Below are 14,964 nucleotides of genomic sequence, written 5' to 3' on the forward strand. Positions count from 1 at the left end.
TTTATCCGTTAGAACAAAACATTTGCAACAAAAAATTCTCAACCTATTGTAGTCGGGTTCTTTTTTATATAACATTTCAAAAGGTGAAATTTTATTTAAATTTTTGGATGAAAGACAATTTATGAGATAAACGAATGCAAGGGTCGCCTCGGCTCAAAATCTTTATGGAATATTTTGAGAAATAAGTAATGTTCTAGTGGTTTCAATAATGTGCCTATGTTTTCTTTCGGCTAAGTCATTTTGTTGAGGTGTTTTAGGACAAACCTTTTGATGAACAATTTCATAATTTTTCAAGATAACTTTTGAATTTATTTGAAAGATGTTCACCTCCAGAATTGGTCCTAAGAATCTTTAGGTTTTCATTAAATTAATTTTTAATCATCATGTGATATGCTTTAAATGATGCAAAAACCTCATATTTGTGTTTAAGAAAGTATATCCAACAATATATAGAGCAATCATCAACGAAAATAACATAATATGCAAACCCTCCTTTTGATATAACAGGTGTCGGTCCCAATACGTCTGAATGAACAAGTTCAAAAGATTTGGTTGTAAACATAAATCTTTGTTCAAAAAACAAACTTCTCATTTTTCCAAGAATACAATCATTACAAGTGAGATTGCTTTTATAAAGATTTTTGACAAAATATAAATAAGAAAGTTTGGTGACATTGGGGTGCCCAAGTCTTTTGTGCCAAACATTTGTATCTTTATATTGGGCAACATAATAAAAAGAGTTCTTTGGTATTTGAAGAGAGTCCACGTAGTATAGATCTCCCTTCCTAGAGCCTTCTCCAATCAACTTTCTGGACTGGCGATCCTGTATCCAATATTTATTAGATGAGAATTTTATGTCACATCCATGGTCCAAGAGTTGAGAGACAGAAAGCAAATTTAAATTTAATTTTGGTATAAATCTAATTTTGAAAATAAAAAAACCTTGTTATTCAAAGTTTCTAATTCCTTTAATTTCAAGAAAAGTGCCATCCGCGATTGAAACAAAAGACGAAGATATATTTTTTGAATATTCAGAAAGAGAAAAAATATTTGAAAACATATGAAATGAGGCACCCTAATCTAAAAGCCAAGAAGTCTTATCGAGAGGAGAGAATGTTGACATGGTGGCCCCAGAGATAAATCCCTTGAGAAAAGGTTGTAAAGCTTCCACGATTTGACTTAGAGAAAAAACTCCATTGCCAGAGGTGGATGGACCATCTTTCTTATGCGGTTGAAATGTGGTGGACATAGCCACCATCTTCTTCCATTTTGGACACACCGGTTTGATATGTCTAGGCTCTTTACAAAAATGCCATATAATTTTGCTATAGTCTCTTCCTTGATATCTTCCGTTTTGACCACCATTTTCTCTTGCTCCTAGATTTTGATTTTTAAAATGAAGAGGTTTGTATGCTTTCAAGTTGTTCGTCGATCTAGAAACAGCATAAGCTCCTTCATTTCTTCTTGGTTTGAAGAAGTTGCAAGAACACTCGGATTGGTCTTGCTCATACTCATACGAGTTTCTTCTCCACTTAATTTAGTAAGAACATCTTCAAGTGGTGAAGTGAAGGAGTCGGGTACATATAAGTAGATAGATACATATACATACATATATGAAATATATATGTACATGTAAGTAGATAGATACATAAACATATATACATGAAATATATATGTATATGTATCTCTCTCTCTCTCTATATATATATATAGACGATACAGTTTAACATAGGATTCTTCCGAAAATTATATGAAACATTAGGATAAAATAGGAGAATAAGCTCTAATTTACCCTTGCTTTGGAAGGCAATCACAAGCTTGAAATATTAATTCAAAGGCTTCAAGATTAAAGTAAACAATACACACTCTGTGCATGTGTTTTTGCGTGTACCTCCCAATGTACCAACAAAAAACAAAGCCAGTTATACCTCAAAAATAACGCCATCTAAAGACATTGCATTACTGGCTTCCTCAACAGATCTCATCTCCACAAAGGCAAATTTCTTTTCATGGTTTATGTAAACATTGACAACTGCATCACCTGAAAGAAACAAACTCACAGTAAGTCATCACAACCTTTTTCCCACCACCCTACCCCATCCCACCCTACCCCACTATGGTGAATGATAATAGAAGTGTCATGGATGCTGTCAAACAAACCTGGACCAGCAGTATTTCCTCCGATTGCAGCCATAACCTGGCTAAAGAAGGTTGCTACGGTCTGCAAACAATAGCAAAAAATGGAGGAGATGCATCAGCCATTCGCCATCCAAACAATTGAAGAATAGAATCAACAAGAATAAAGTTACAGGATATGTCCAGAGTTTCACTCTTTCAACTAAAAAGGCTTTGTGCAATCCAATGCCTTCAATCTCTGAACCAAAGCAGAGGGGCAAAGAGAAAAAAGATACAAGGGAATTACATCAGAGATTATCCAGTTTGACAAATTTTTCTTTCTTCGTCTACCAGCAGCTCATGATTGTCAAGGAATGTTTGGGATGTGGTAGTCAGAATTCTCATCTACGAGAATTTTATAGCATAAATTACTGCACCCTTACATACCAATGTTTGCAACTCAGGCCCCGTGGAAATCCAGCACAATTCCTATCCTACTGTTTGATTAAAGACAAGGACAAAAAAGGGGTGGTGACAGGCATTTCCATTGTTTGCATCTTGGGTCCAGGCAGAAGAACCGCTGTTTCACCTAAAGACAAGGATAAATAAGAGGTGGTAACACCAACTCCCATGACCAAAGGGGAAAGCACACCCATATTTTCCACTTTATTCACATCGAACAATTACCACCACATGGAACTCCATATACCCCTTGATTAAGCAACATGCAGATCTTTCCCATTCTACCCATCAACCATTATAAAATCCTTGCTTTGAACATGAAACAAAGGATGACTAATCCTAAAGTGTAATAACCAAAAACACATCCAGAACCGCTACATTTAGATTCTACAGAAACTCCAGTTACTAATCATGAAACCAAACACCTCAAATGGCAAAGTCACACAGGAACATAATAATAGCCACACACTAAATAAATGTGAAAATAAAATAATGTCAGCAACAAGGCTAGCAAGCAAATGAAATTACAAAGAAAAAAAAAGATTTGGAACATGCAAGTTGGTCATTTAACTTATTACGCAATGCACATATCATCAATAAGTCACTGGTTTTTAATCTATACAAGAAATAGAGAGTAAACTCCAAATAGGGACCCACTTTTTACCTGAAAGTCCAAATCAGGTACCATGCCTTTCAGTATCCCCAAAACAGGCCTAACATTTCACATAAAACTGCCAGAAAAAAAACCACATTACCTCCATCCATTTATCTTTAGTTAAGCCGACTTACATGTACGAGACAACCAAACTACCCTCGAGTAAATTACCCTAAAAACTGTTTTCATGTTGAAACCCTCCATATCATCATTAGTACTCCCCACCTTCTCTTCCCTCATTCCACGTTCTTCATCTTCATTTCCTTCCATATCATACAATCTTGACAGAAGCAAATTGAGACATCCGTCTTCCCCTTCACTCCTTGGTCCACATAAAACCCGCTAAAAGAATTATATTTTGTTTTGAGCTTTGTTGAAGTAGAAAGAGCAACTGTGGCACCACAACTACTTCCCAATACAACAACTACCTAACATAAAGTGTCACTGAGTTAGAGCAACTTTTAATAACGAACTATAATTGTGAAAGTAAAGTCAGGTAGGCTGGGTGATGCCCATTGGTCCCAGCCTGAGTTCGAACGTGGATGCTGTGTTACAAGAGGGAGGAGGGAAATGAAAAAAATGCCAGAACTTGCGGATCTTTGTGGTTATGCACCTAGTGTTCTGCTTCCTAGCAAAGGTTTTGAGAATAAAAATTAACCGAGGATCCAGTATGGGATCAATGCCAGATCTGATCTCGAATGGTGAATGCTCTGATCTCTGGGCCATTCAGATGCACCCTTATGGTTGCAATATGAAAATCGAAAGTCCACATGTTTGATATTACATATAACCTCAGCTGTAATAGTTGGTGAAATTTGTCACAACATTTCGCATTAACAATTTTCTACCTTTCTCTTCTGTAACATTATGCTACTCACACCAATCTGTGAAGTCAAATATACTGTCTACAAGAACACTTGACCAATTTGATGTGTTGATGCTTGGTAATGTAATGATGATCCTAGGGTGAATTAAAAGAGGGTTCATGAATGGCCTACCGGGGCAAATTGTTTTAGTGTGCTTGAAATTGGGGTCATCAACAAAACAGGCTACTTTCTGCAAGGAGAGCAGCCCCCATATTTAAGCTGTTTAGCATAGTCACTCAATCCTACATTCTGATGCAAACACCACCTTTCTCAAGTACCAACTGCAGGTGAAATGGAATCATTTACTCTGTTAGCAAACTCAGTCAGTTACAGACCAAATGATCCTCATAGATCACAGAGATGTATGAACTAGTTGTAAAGCTCAGCATAAATCCAATGGAATTCAACAACCTCAAGAGACCAAAAAAAGATCTTAATAGTCTTCCATGGAATTCACCAATCCAAGAGACCAAATGTCCATCCTGGTAGGTAGGTCTGTTAATGGATCAGGTTTGACCAGCCACCGACCCAGATCTGGCCCTATAGGGCCCCCGTGTGATACACTGAAGTTAGTTGGGTCGGACCCATAGAGTCTGAGTAGTATGTGAATATGGGTTTGGTTGTGAAATTTTAAACTAGACTCAGTACTGACATGAGTACCAATTAAAATCCACAAATTTTCAATATAAAAACACAAAATTTTATCTGTACCAGGTTACATATGTCATCTATATCCAGACCAAGCCAAGTTTTGCTTATGTTATGTCCAGTTGGATCTGAGTCCATTCTTGGTATTGTACCTCATAGTCAGAGACGGGGTCAGGAACCACCAAGGACCGGTGCAGGTCTGACCCGTTGACAGGCCTACCGGGAGGTTTTCAGGCTTAAGCCTCAATACTAGGGGCTTAATTAGGTGTACGATTCAGGTTGGTTTAGGTTTGGATCAGGGTTCATTAGACTCGATTTCAAACCTGTTCCAGTAAATTGGATATGAATCATGTGACTATCAGGATTGGGTTGTGCATGTTCAGGCTTTCATCTACTTGGATATGAATCAATTTACGTTCTTATTGGTTCAAGTGGTTTTAGGTATCAGCTCAGGTACAAGCGAGCTTAGACATGTGCTGGGTTCAACTATGTTTGTGTTTGGGTGAACACTGTTAAAGAACCCATTAAGTTGGGTGTAAAAGCCAGTCCAGCACAATTCACTTCAGGTCCTAAAATTGCAGACACAACAATCAGCAAATTTTGGATTTTGAACCAGCTGGCTGAATCAATGGACTACGAAAGGTTTCAGATTTTTGAAAACATAATCAAAGGGTTGATCCCTACTAAATCGAGAATGTTGAACGCATCTATGAGGTTAGATTGTGTCAAAACAACTTGCATCATGAGATTCCAACTTAATAGTATATAACAAAAGAAACCACCTCGGCAGGACGGTTTGGGATAGATTAATGGGCATGCCCTCAGACTCAGTCATCCCTTCACCAACCACCATTGATAGATGTAAACCTTTGAGTACTCCGCCCCTGCCCATTGGAAATGTTTTTGTCGTATATTTCAGTCTTGCAGCGAGGGATGCACATCTTTGGTATCAAACCCATGACGTCCTTCAACTTAGAGAGCCTGAAGCCAACCCATCTAACCAAGTGTGCAGAGCACTCATGGGCTAAGGACAAGGAAATGATTCGAAACCAAATGACAAGTAATGACTGGCAAGTAATTTTGCTTAGAGGGTTTTTTTTATGCAGCGCCGCTGACAGCCACCCAATCTCAACATTTTTCAAGATGGAGTCCACACCCATATTGAGAAATGCCAAGATTGTGGCTGTTAGTGGTGCAGCATCATGAAATGTCGCTGCATTTAATGCAATGAATCATCTGATTAATGACACAAAATACCAAGGAACAGCTTAAAAAAGAGAACCCCACCCCCAACAAGAAAAGGAATAATAAACGAAGAAAATAGACACTATAGTACTATACATAACCTGTTCATTGGCAGTAGGTGGGAGTCCTCCAACATACACACGCCGAGCATGACGAGTAGCCTGTCAGAATCAAGTGTGTAGCATGTCATTGAAAATTTATGAGATCAATCATTAAAATAATAGAAAATTAGAGGAGCCCATCATACCTGCTGTGTCATCGCTTGGACTGGCACAAGCGGAATGGCTCCAAACTGAAGAGAAGACAACAACAAAAATATATATTATAAAATAAAGCCGACAGAATATCATGATGGACTTTTACAAGAGGAGGATACAAGGGTACCTGTCCAGTTCCCATTGGGAACATGTTCGGAAACATTCCAGGGATGGGTTGAGGAGCCCCAACCACGTGTCCTGCAGGATGACCAGAAATAACAGTTTACAGACAAAAGCTCATACTACTGAATCTCATCATGAAATGCAGTCAAGAAATTGCACAGTGCATCATCTTCATATCTGCTCAAATGAGATATGCCCTAGCTGAATGTATCCAAAACAAAAGTAGTACATAACTCCCAAGTACTGGAGAAAATATTTGTAAGACTACCAAAAAGGCAATAGTCGCCGGTTGAAGACGAACAAGATCCATCAAACCAGTGCACTGAATCCTCCTTGAACATAAAAGCTACAGTAATCGGCTCACGCCCATTGGCAGCACAGTTGGACAAGTAGCCCAACATTGTCTTCTTACAACAACATACAGACACAAAACAAACAAGCCACCACCAAAAACAAGCAAACAACCAAAAGAGCTCTCAGTTTCAGAATCAATGCACCAAATAAACAACATAAGAAAAACAATGCACCAATCTAGAAATATTTTATTTTTCTTTGTAAACATGTAATAAAACAAAGTTAAGCACATGGCAAGTTGCAAATTTGCCATGTAGTGCCTAGCAAAATGAAAAGTAATATAACAATCTATACAGCTAAATGGAAAACAAGCAAGAATACGGACCTGGCACAGCAGCACCAGGAATTAATGCAGCAGTGGGAGGACCCATATCAAAACCACTTATCCGTTTGCTGCAGGCACAAATGTACACATAAATAAAAAATATTAATATATAATGAGAATTGTAATCAGCAAAGGCAAAGCAAAAGCATGAAACTGCCTGTTAGACAAACATAAGCAAAATGCACAACTGCTTCAGCAAAAAAGCAACATGACATTTACATGGAGATTCATAGGTAAGGAAGACATCATCTACACAAATTTTAGGACAAGGAAACTCTGCCTTCTTTCAGCATTTGAAATACCAAAACTTGTCCTGTTTTGGGTATCAGTTAGGTAAAAAAATGAAGCAGGATTGGACAGGTTACCTCCTAACCAAATTCCAGCCTTGCTTGCAGCAAAAACCACTGATAATGTGATTGGTTTCAGAAGCCCAAGAAACCCTTTAAGGTAACAATATCTCGTCCATGTTTTCGAGCATGTCATACATACAAGCTACACAGCCCTTTTTGTGAGGGTATTCTGCAAAGAGTAACCAGGGGAAGAACAGCAGTAGAAGTTGAACATCCACGCAACATAATTTGGATTATAAAGTCCCTCCCTCTCTCCTTCCTTCCCTTACTATATATGTGCATGCACAGCACATATTAGCGTGTGTACCAGAAGCAAAAGGTAAACACCCATGCTGCAATTAAATAAATCTATATTTATTCTTGATTCTGCCCAGAATCACCAATACAGCACTACTGGTCTCGGCAATATCCTGACAAATATTCAGGAAAATTTTGGAAAATCACTGGTACTTTTAAAAGTAAATAATAAGGAAAAACAAAATTTTAAACCAAAAACTGGTTTTATACAAATTAAAACACTAATATCAAAATATTATCTGAATCCCTTTCCATTACCCTTTTCTAGATATCATGCACTTCCCCTTTCCCAGAAAATCTTCAAAATATCAGGAGATTTAGTGACTATGATTCCACTCAAGCAGGCCACACTAGGGCCTGAACATCAAGGAGAATGAGACATGCTTCGATAACAAGAGGAAATGCACATGCAAAAGGTACAAATAGATATAAAAAAAAAGACACCCAATGCATCTTCATCTACATGCTTCTAAAACGAATTCAGAGTGTTGAAACAATGTGCAAATGCCCAAAATATTTATCAGTGCGAAGTAAATGCAATGAAAAAAGTAAATAATTGTATCATCATGTTTACTAGCAGGAACTTGAAAAAATAAAAAAATGGCAATGTTAGCATTAGCTCTAAATCTATCAAAAAACATTTAAATCCTGCAGGATAACATGCATACTACCATACACAAAATTTCATGCAAATAAACTGGAAGCACCTCATCCCTCATAGTAAGAGCAGGAAGTTGGGTATCCCACAGAAAATTGGACTTATACTGAAAATGTTATTGACAGATTTTTTGCAAAATGTTTCACCTGGAGAGAGTATACAAAGCACAAAATAAACAGAAAATGCATAAGGATACTGGGTAACAGAATGTCTTGTATTGTGCACTTGCAAATAAAACTAATGCAGGCAAATTATTTTTCTCATGTTTCCAATTATATGGTTCCAACATCTACGGTGTTTCCCTGCCATGGAAACCTGAGGGTTTCCGCAGAAATGCACAAAAATCATTGTGTTTCCGCAAAACCCACTGCAACAACACAAACACTGCCCTCTCTTTCCCCACGGAAAGCAAGGACCGTTTTCAACATAATGCCCCCTTCTCTTTCCAGGGAAAACTTTCCCATTGAAGGAGGGGGTCCGACACTGTTTCAGCAGAAGACTCCGTAGAAACCCTTGAATGGATGGAGTCTTCACCCTTATGGGAATAAAATTGATAATTTACAAAGGCTCGTTGACTGCAGAATTATGTGAATATCCATAACATGATAGAAAACAGCAATTCTGCATGTTACTTCACCAACATAGGCCACATAAATTCTTAATGTTACTGCACAGTTAGAGATAATTCTTATAGAGATTCTTAAAAATATAGATGTCATTATGACAGATATCACCAAAAATGTGTATTGTCTATCGTGTGCCTGCCATTTACGTGCTTAGAGGAACATGTATACAACTTTCAACTTAATTGAACCAAACCATTTACACCAAATTGAGATAAAAAACTAGAGAAACCATTCTAATTCTAAATCTTGCTTATTCAGCACTATTGCATGTAAAATGTGCATGGCTGGCTATGTCCAATTGTCAATTAATCTCAAAACCCATGCATGAAGAATCAACAAGCAGCAACTCCTATATAAAGTCAAGCAGATTAGCAGAAGCAATTACCTCTTTGAACGTGAGCGAGAACGGGACCTCGATCTATGCTCTGATTTACTTTTAGAAGGAGATCTAGAGCAGTGCCTATGTCGCCCTTCTTTGCGACGGTCATAATCTCTGTTCCTGAAACAACACTCGTGAGTAGCAAATCAGTAAAAAGGGTAGGTAGGAGTGGTAGGAGGTGAAATGGAAGATATATATATATATATATAGGGTCCATTAAACTGTTACGAAGGTTCAAAGTGGCAGACAAAATTTTTCTCAACAAGTTGTCATTAAGGTTCTCACTTCCCAGCAATTACATCAGCGCAACAATAACATAGAGGAGTCTCATTTGGTTAAGGAATAATGCAAATGGACAGCAAGTAAAATAAACAAGTTATTACTATTAAATGACAAGCATGGATGTCCTAGTCCAGGGTAACGATTCAAATGATTAATGCGATGGAGCCCTTACATGCAAGAAAGACAAAAATGTGAATAAGTTTAAACCACAAAGCCGTAATCCCAATCTCATCACCTGTCATAGTCACGGCTTCTATGATAATCATAAGCATCGCCTCTACCACGGCCTCTTTCCCTCCTCTCACTGCGATCATTATGGTGATCCCTAGGGTGTCTGTCACGATCCCTGTCTCTATCCTTGTCCCTGTCCTTCTCTCTCTCCCGCTCTCTATCTCTGTTCTTGGCAGAAACTCTGTCATAGTCACGAGAAGCAGACTGCAATTGAAGGAGTCATATTATTTACAAAGACTTTAGCCAATAACAAGCCTGTGCAGTAAGGGGGGCAAAAAACACCCATGAAACGAAAATGGGGCGTCTGGACAAAAAATGGTCGTCAACAGAAAAGAATGACATCTGCCTCAAAATAAGTGTAGCAATCTGAAGTGAAGGTGTAAACCAGCATCTCAAGGACTTGGCTAGACACTTAAAAGCCGACTAATGGCGAAGATTTCCATATCCAACCGGGACTGATAAGAATTAGCTAAAGCAAATATAATAAAAGGCATCAATTAACATGTGAAACATTCGCACAAGATCATACAAGGATTAAGGAAAAGACAACATTATGTGGTAATCAAGGTTAACAAGGGGACGTAATGGAATACCCAAACTCGAAGCGTTTTACCAGTAATTCTTGCTAAGTTTAATACCAAACCCTAATAACTAACCATTCATAGCCCATCAAAAATAGGGAAAAAATAAACGAAAATTTGATCTTTTCTCGAATCAACACGACACAAAATACATACTGAAATAATAAAGACAAAAAGTAGACACGCCTCTAACCGCTAGGCATATAAAAAAGCAAAGAATAAAGAGTTTATCGATTGTTACATCGCTCTGAATAAAAACTTCGCATCTTGCAACACGACGAAGGGAGGATAACGGAGGACACCAGACGAACTGGACACTTTCCTTGAAACATCATAAAATTTTAACTAAAAAGCGTGTGCATTCGCAAACCAGGAGAAGAAAAAGATATTTATATATATACATAACACGAAATCGGAACATTCGACGTACTTTCTTTGTAAACCAAAATTCGAAAATTCCGATAAACGCCCCAATGGAACGACTCAGCGCGCGCTCCAGAAGGAGTGGGTAAGATTAACGATCGAAAACACAAAGAGGGAGAGGGAGAGGGAGAGGGAGAGGGAGAGAGAGAGAGACCTGGTGCTTAGAATCGGCGTAATCTCCGTAGCCTCCTCCTCGTCCTCCTCCACCGCCGCCACCTCTGTGCGGGTGCGGGGAGGATGAGTAGTCGTTGTACCCATCGCCGTTGCCCTCGTATCTCCGATCGTGATCCGGCATATCGATTCGCCTCCTCTGCTCGGGGTTAGGGTTCCACTCGTGGACGAAGAACGTAAGTGGAAAACGGACGATCGACGGGTAGGCTGACTTGAGCAACGAAGCGCGGTAGAATTTTATAGGTGGTGGAGACCGCGCTCTCCACCCAGGGTGTGTGACTTGCGCCCCCAGTTAGGCTCGGTCGACCGAGCCGGGTTCAAACTCAGATTGAGATAGTTTGACATATGGACCAGGACCGGGCAGAGTGTGATGGATCCGTGCTTGGTTTAGATCTGGGTTTCCGTTGTCTCTTCTTTTTCTTTGCTAGAGTGCAGTAGGGGCCGGGTTTAAAGCCACGCTGATTAGTGGGGTCATCTCCGGGCCAGCTCATCAGGATATTGGACCTAACTAGAAAATCTAAAAAGAACAAAACAGGACATGCTTTGTGGATTAAGTTGGGTTTGCTTTGGTTTGGTTGGGTTGGATTATCTGTCCTAACGAGTAAAAGAAAGTGAGCTATGAACCTAGCTTTACGTGGGGAGAACCAAATAGAGCTATACTTGTGCATTGACCTCATTTGGATGACGTTGTCAAAACCAAAATTGGTTTTGCATTGAAATTTGGTTATTGGCAAACTTGGTTTGCCCAAAAATTTGGATAGAAATTAGGTTATGAGTTTTCAAAACTCAAAAGAAAAAAAACTAGTCACTTTTGGCCAACCACCTGCTGACAGAATAGCTGGCTGGTACCGCATATGTCAGTTGGTAAACGCCCAGCCATTTTCCAGCCGATGGCTGGCAAGAAAATGACAACAATGCTTAAAAAAACCAAAAAAAAAGAAAACAAAACTTCGATCATCTTTCGGCCAGCCACCAACCGATAAATAGCCAGGCTGGTACCACAAAGGAGACATAGGTCTGGCCATTTCATGGTTGGTGGTTGGCCGAAAAGCCCAACAATAAAAAAGAAAAAGAAAAATAGTCTGGTTAGCCATCGGCCGATAAATGGCTAGGTTGGTGTTACTCAATGATGGGGCACTATCTCGGCTATTTTTTTTTTACCAGTGATTAGCCGAAAAAGGACCATAAAGCTTAAAAAGAAAAAGAAAAAAGGTCTGAACATGGCTGGGCTGGTGCTGCCCGGTAATGGGAGGAACTAGGCTAGCCCTTTTTAGAATGTTGATTGGCCAAAATGCCCCCAAAAAATAATAATAAAGGAAGAATGGTCGGTTATTTCCTGATCGATGGCTGGCCAAAAATTGAATAGCTAACTATTAAAAAAGGAAAAAAAAGGAAAATTTTCCATCATTTTTTGACAGGTGGCGATACCAGGCAGGCCATTTTTCAATCGACCACCAGTCGAAAATGGCCGGTCTAGGTGGGTTTGAAAAAGGAGGAAGCAGACTCAAAGTGGATGGGAGGGAATGAGGGTAGCGTGGACCGTGTCATGTGGGGGTGGTTGGTGGAGAGGTTAACTCGACAAACCGGGTTACCCACATAACATAAAATATGAGGTGACTCAGTTTTTTTCAAAACCAAGTTTAAACTAGGTTTTGCCAAACTTTGGTTTTCATGAAAACAAGGTTTAGTGCCATCCAAACAAACATGAATCTTGGTTTTCATGTAAAAACCAAAATGATCAAAGTGTCAATTTCCACTAAATCGACCATGATAAATGCATGTGTGTGGTTAAAGTGAGTAAAAAACAACTTACATCATGAGATCCCACGTAGATTATAGTTACAATAGATTGTACGAGAGGCCAAAAATACGATGAAACCTGTTAAGCTAACAAAAAACTTGATAGAATTTTATAAATGATGCCTTGACATTTGCACAACGAGGTCTTGTGTCAAGCGGATAGAATCTCGCTGGTGCATGGGGGCTGCCGTTGCTTTACCATGATGGAGAACGTAAAGCTGGGTGGTTATGTTTGATGGTTTGACTAGGATTGAATGAAATAAACAAAAAAAAGAGACAGAAGATAACATTGGTTCTGCCTTATGACTAAAGTTTGTTTGGATCGTATATGAATGTTGTGTTTCATTTTGGATTGTATGACAGGATCCGCCCAAACTATAAAATGTTTAAAATTTGAGTAATTTGAAAAAAATAAGAATTCATATTTTTTTATATATAAATGCTTTAATCGGTGCCTTATTAGATTTAATTATGAAAGTTTATCAAAAATTTATGGATTTTAGCTCCAAATCTAGATCTAAATATGAATCCAAGTATAAAAAAACTATTCAAATTTTGGGTAATATTTATAAAATATGTGGTGCAGATTATGACTTCATTATATGCAAGTTGTGCCTGAAAAGCTTATGGAAGAACATAAAAATATATTTTGAACTCATTGTGCAGTTTATTGTATAGATCTCATGGTGGGGGTGATTGGGATCGTATTTGATGCAAAGGCGTAATGACAAACTCATAACAAAATTCATTTACAGCAATGCACACATCTTGACATTAATGAAAAAACATACTTGTGAAAGAGAGCTGGTCAATCCACTTAAGACACGATCTACAACTGATGTTCTTACGTTACAGAAACATCATATCAGAGAAGGACAACTGATGTTCTTACGTTAAGTATACAGCCTGCAATGTCTAATGTTGTTCCATCTAAATCATTTTATAATGAGTTGTTATTTTGTAAGTGCAGTTTGAATGCACCATTGAAAAATAAACAACTTTTCCATCACCGAGTTCGTGACATCTAGCTCGTACTTATCTTCCAATGATGGACAATGTTGCTCACAATCACATAAATGGATAGGCAGAGAAGGAGGGTCAATATGTTGAAAGTTGTACTTGTGTTTGTCACAGCATATGGCAACGAAATCACCTATATAGCAGGTATTAGTAGCTTCCTCACTATAATGCTTTATAGTGATGCCATCTCTAAACAAAAATTTAGGATAAAACAGATGAAATTCCTCACAGAAGCATTTGATCAAACAAATGGCGTGCATAGGTAGGTGACAAAGGTGAAAAGAATTGAAGCAGTGAAAAACAAAAACCAAGATATCATATACAAATTTCACAATTAGAAAAACCAAGCCCCAACACACCAAATAGCTCAGATTTTTACAATTAACAACAAAAAATGAAAGATGGAGACAAGAAGAAAAAGTATAAAATCACACTAATAACATGAGTTTATGAAAGAATTCAACCGCCATACACAAATCCTTTATGCCGAAGCCGAAACGCATTGAAATTGAGAGTCCAAACCCAAAGAGATGTAAACAAAACGATCGAAGGTGGAGTATGAAAACCAGCAAAAGACGATAAAAGGAGAATCGAAGAAGAGCACGTTAGGAGTGTATACCCAGATTGTAGTGGGCGGGGTTGAGCTGATGCATTGGCCCATGGCGGCCTCGCCCTCTTCAGGAGGAGGGTGAGTGGTTTTCACTGAAGGCATGAGGGATTTTCATGACTTTGACGAAAGGGTTGAGATGAGAGCAGAGGTCTTTTGACATAAAGAGTGTGTTGGGCGAGAGAGGGGTTACGCTCATCGAGACAACTTCGTTTTTCTCGTCATGTTATTTTTGTAAAAGAGGGAAGGTGAAATGTAAATAACGTATATATATATATATATATATATATATATATATATATATATATATATATATATATATATGGAATCGGCGGACGGCATTCCGTGCATCCGTTGCGTCCAATTCTTGTTAAAAAATGCGTTATCGATGTCTATTTGCGCGGGAGGAGCCATCAAACGTCAAACGTGAGGTGACCTGGTTACGAGTGAGGGTTGTCCTTCGCCTTCAAAATGAAAATGAATTGTAAA

At 38.5% G+C, this 14,964-nt stretch overlaps 1 protein-coding gene across 2 annotated transcripts in view; it reads right to left on the reverse strand.

Moving 5' to 3' along the window:
- LOC149841580 (splicing factor U2af large subunit B-like) overlaps nt 1–14,688 on the reverse strand; it is a 36,344-nt gene extending 21,656 nt beyond the window's left edge. Inside the window, exons 1-9 of one of the 2 annotated variants that reach the window (XM_089998561.1) lie at nt 14,488–14,688; nt 9,878–10,077; nt 9,367–9,480; nt 7,051–7,118; nt 6,376–6,446; nt 6,239–6,283; nt 6,093–6,152; nt 2,161–2,221; nt 1,929–2,041 (exon numbers count right to left, since the gene is read on the reverse strand). In XM_089998561.1, the coding sequence (XP_089854687.1) occupies nt 1,929–2,041; nt 2,161–2,221; nt 6,093–6,152; nt 6,239–6,283; nt 6,376–6,446; nt 7,051–7,118; nt 9,367–9,480; nt 9,878–10,077; nt 14,488–14,580 (825 nt within the window). In that variant the 5' untranslated portion in view covers nt 14,581–14,688. Of the gene's footprint in view, nt 1–1,928; nt 2,042–2,160; nt 2,222–6,092; nt 6,153–6,238; nt 6,284–6,375; nt 6,447–7,050; nt 7,119–9,366; nt 9,481–9,877; nt 10,078–11,031; nt 11,256–14,487 lie in introns of those variants that run through there. The other variant, XM_089998560.1, reaches the window with a different exon arrangement.
- Nucleotides 14,689–14,964: the final 276 nt, after the last annotated feature.

This window comes from Nuphar pumila, chromosome 3 (genome assembly GCF_984573655.1).
Source record: "Nuphar pumila chromosome 3, dmNupPumi1.hap1.1, whole genome shotgun sequence".
In the NCBI taxonomy this organism is placed as follows: Eukaryota; Viridiplantae; Streptophyta; class Magnoliopsida; order Nymphaeales; family Nymphaeaceae; genus Nuphar; species Nuphar pumila.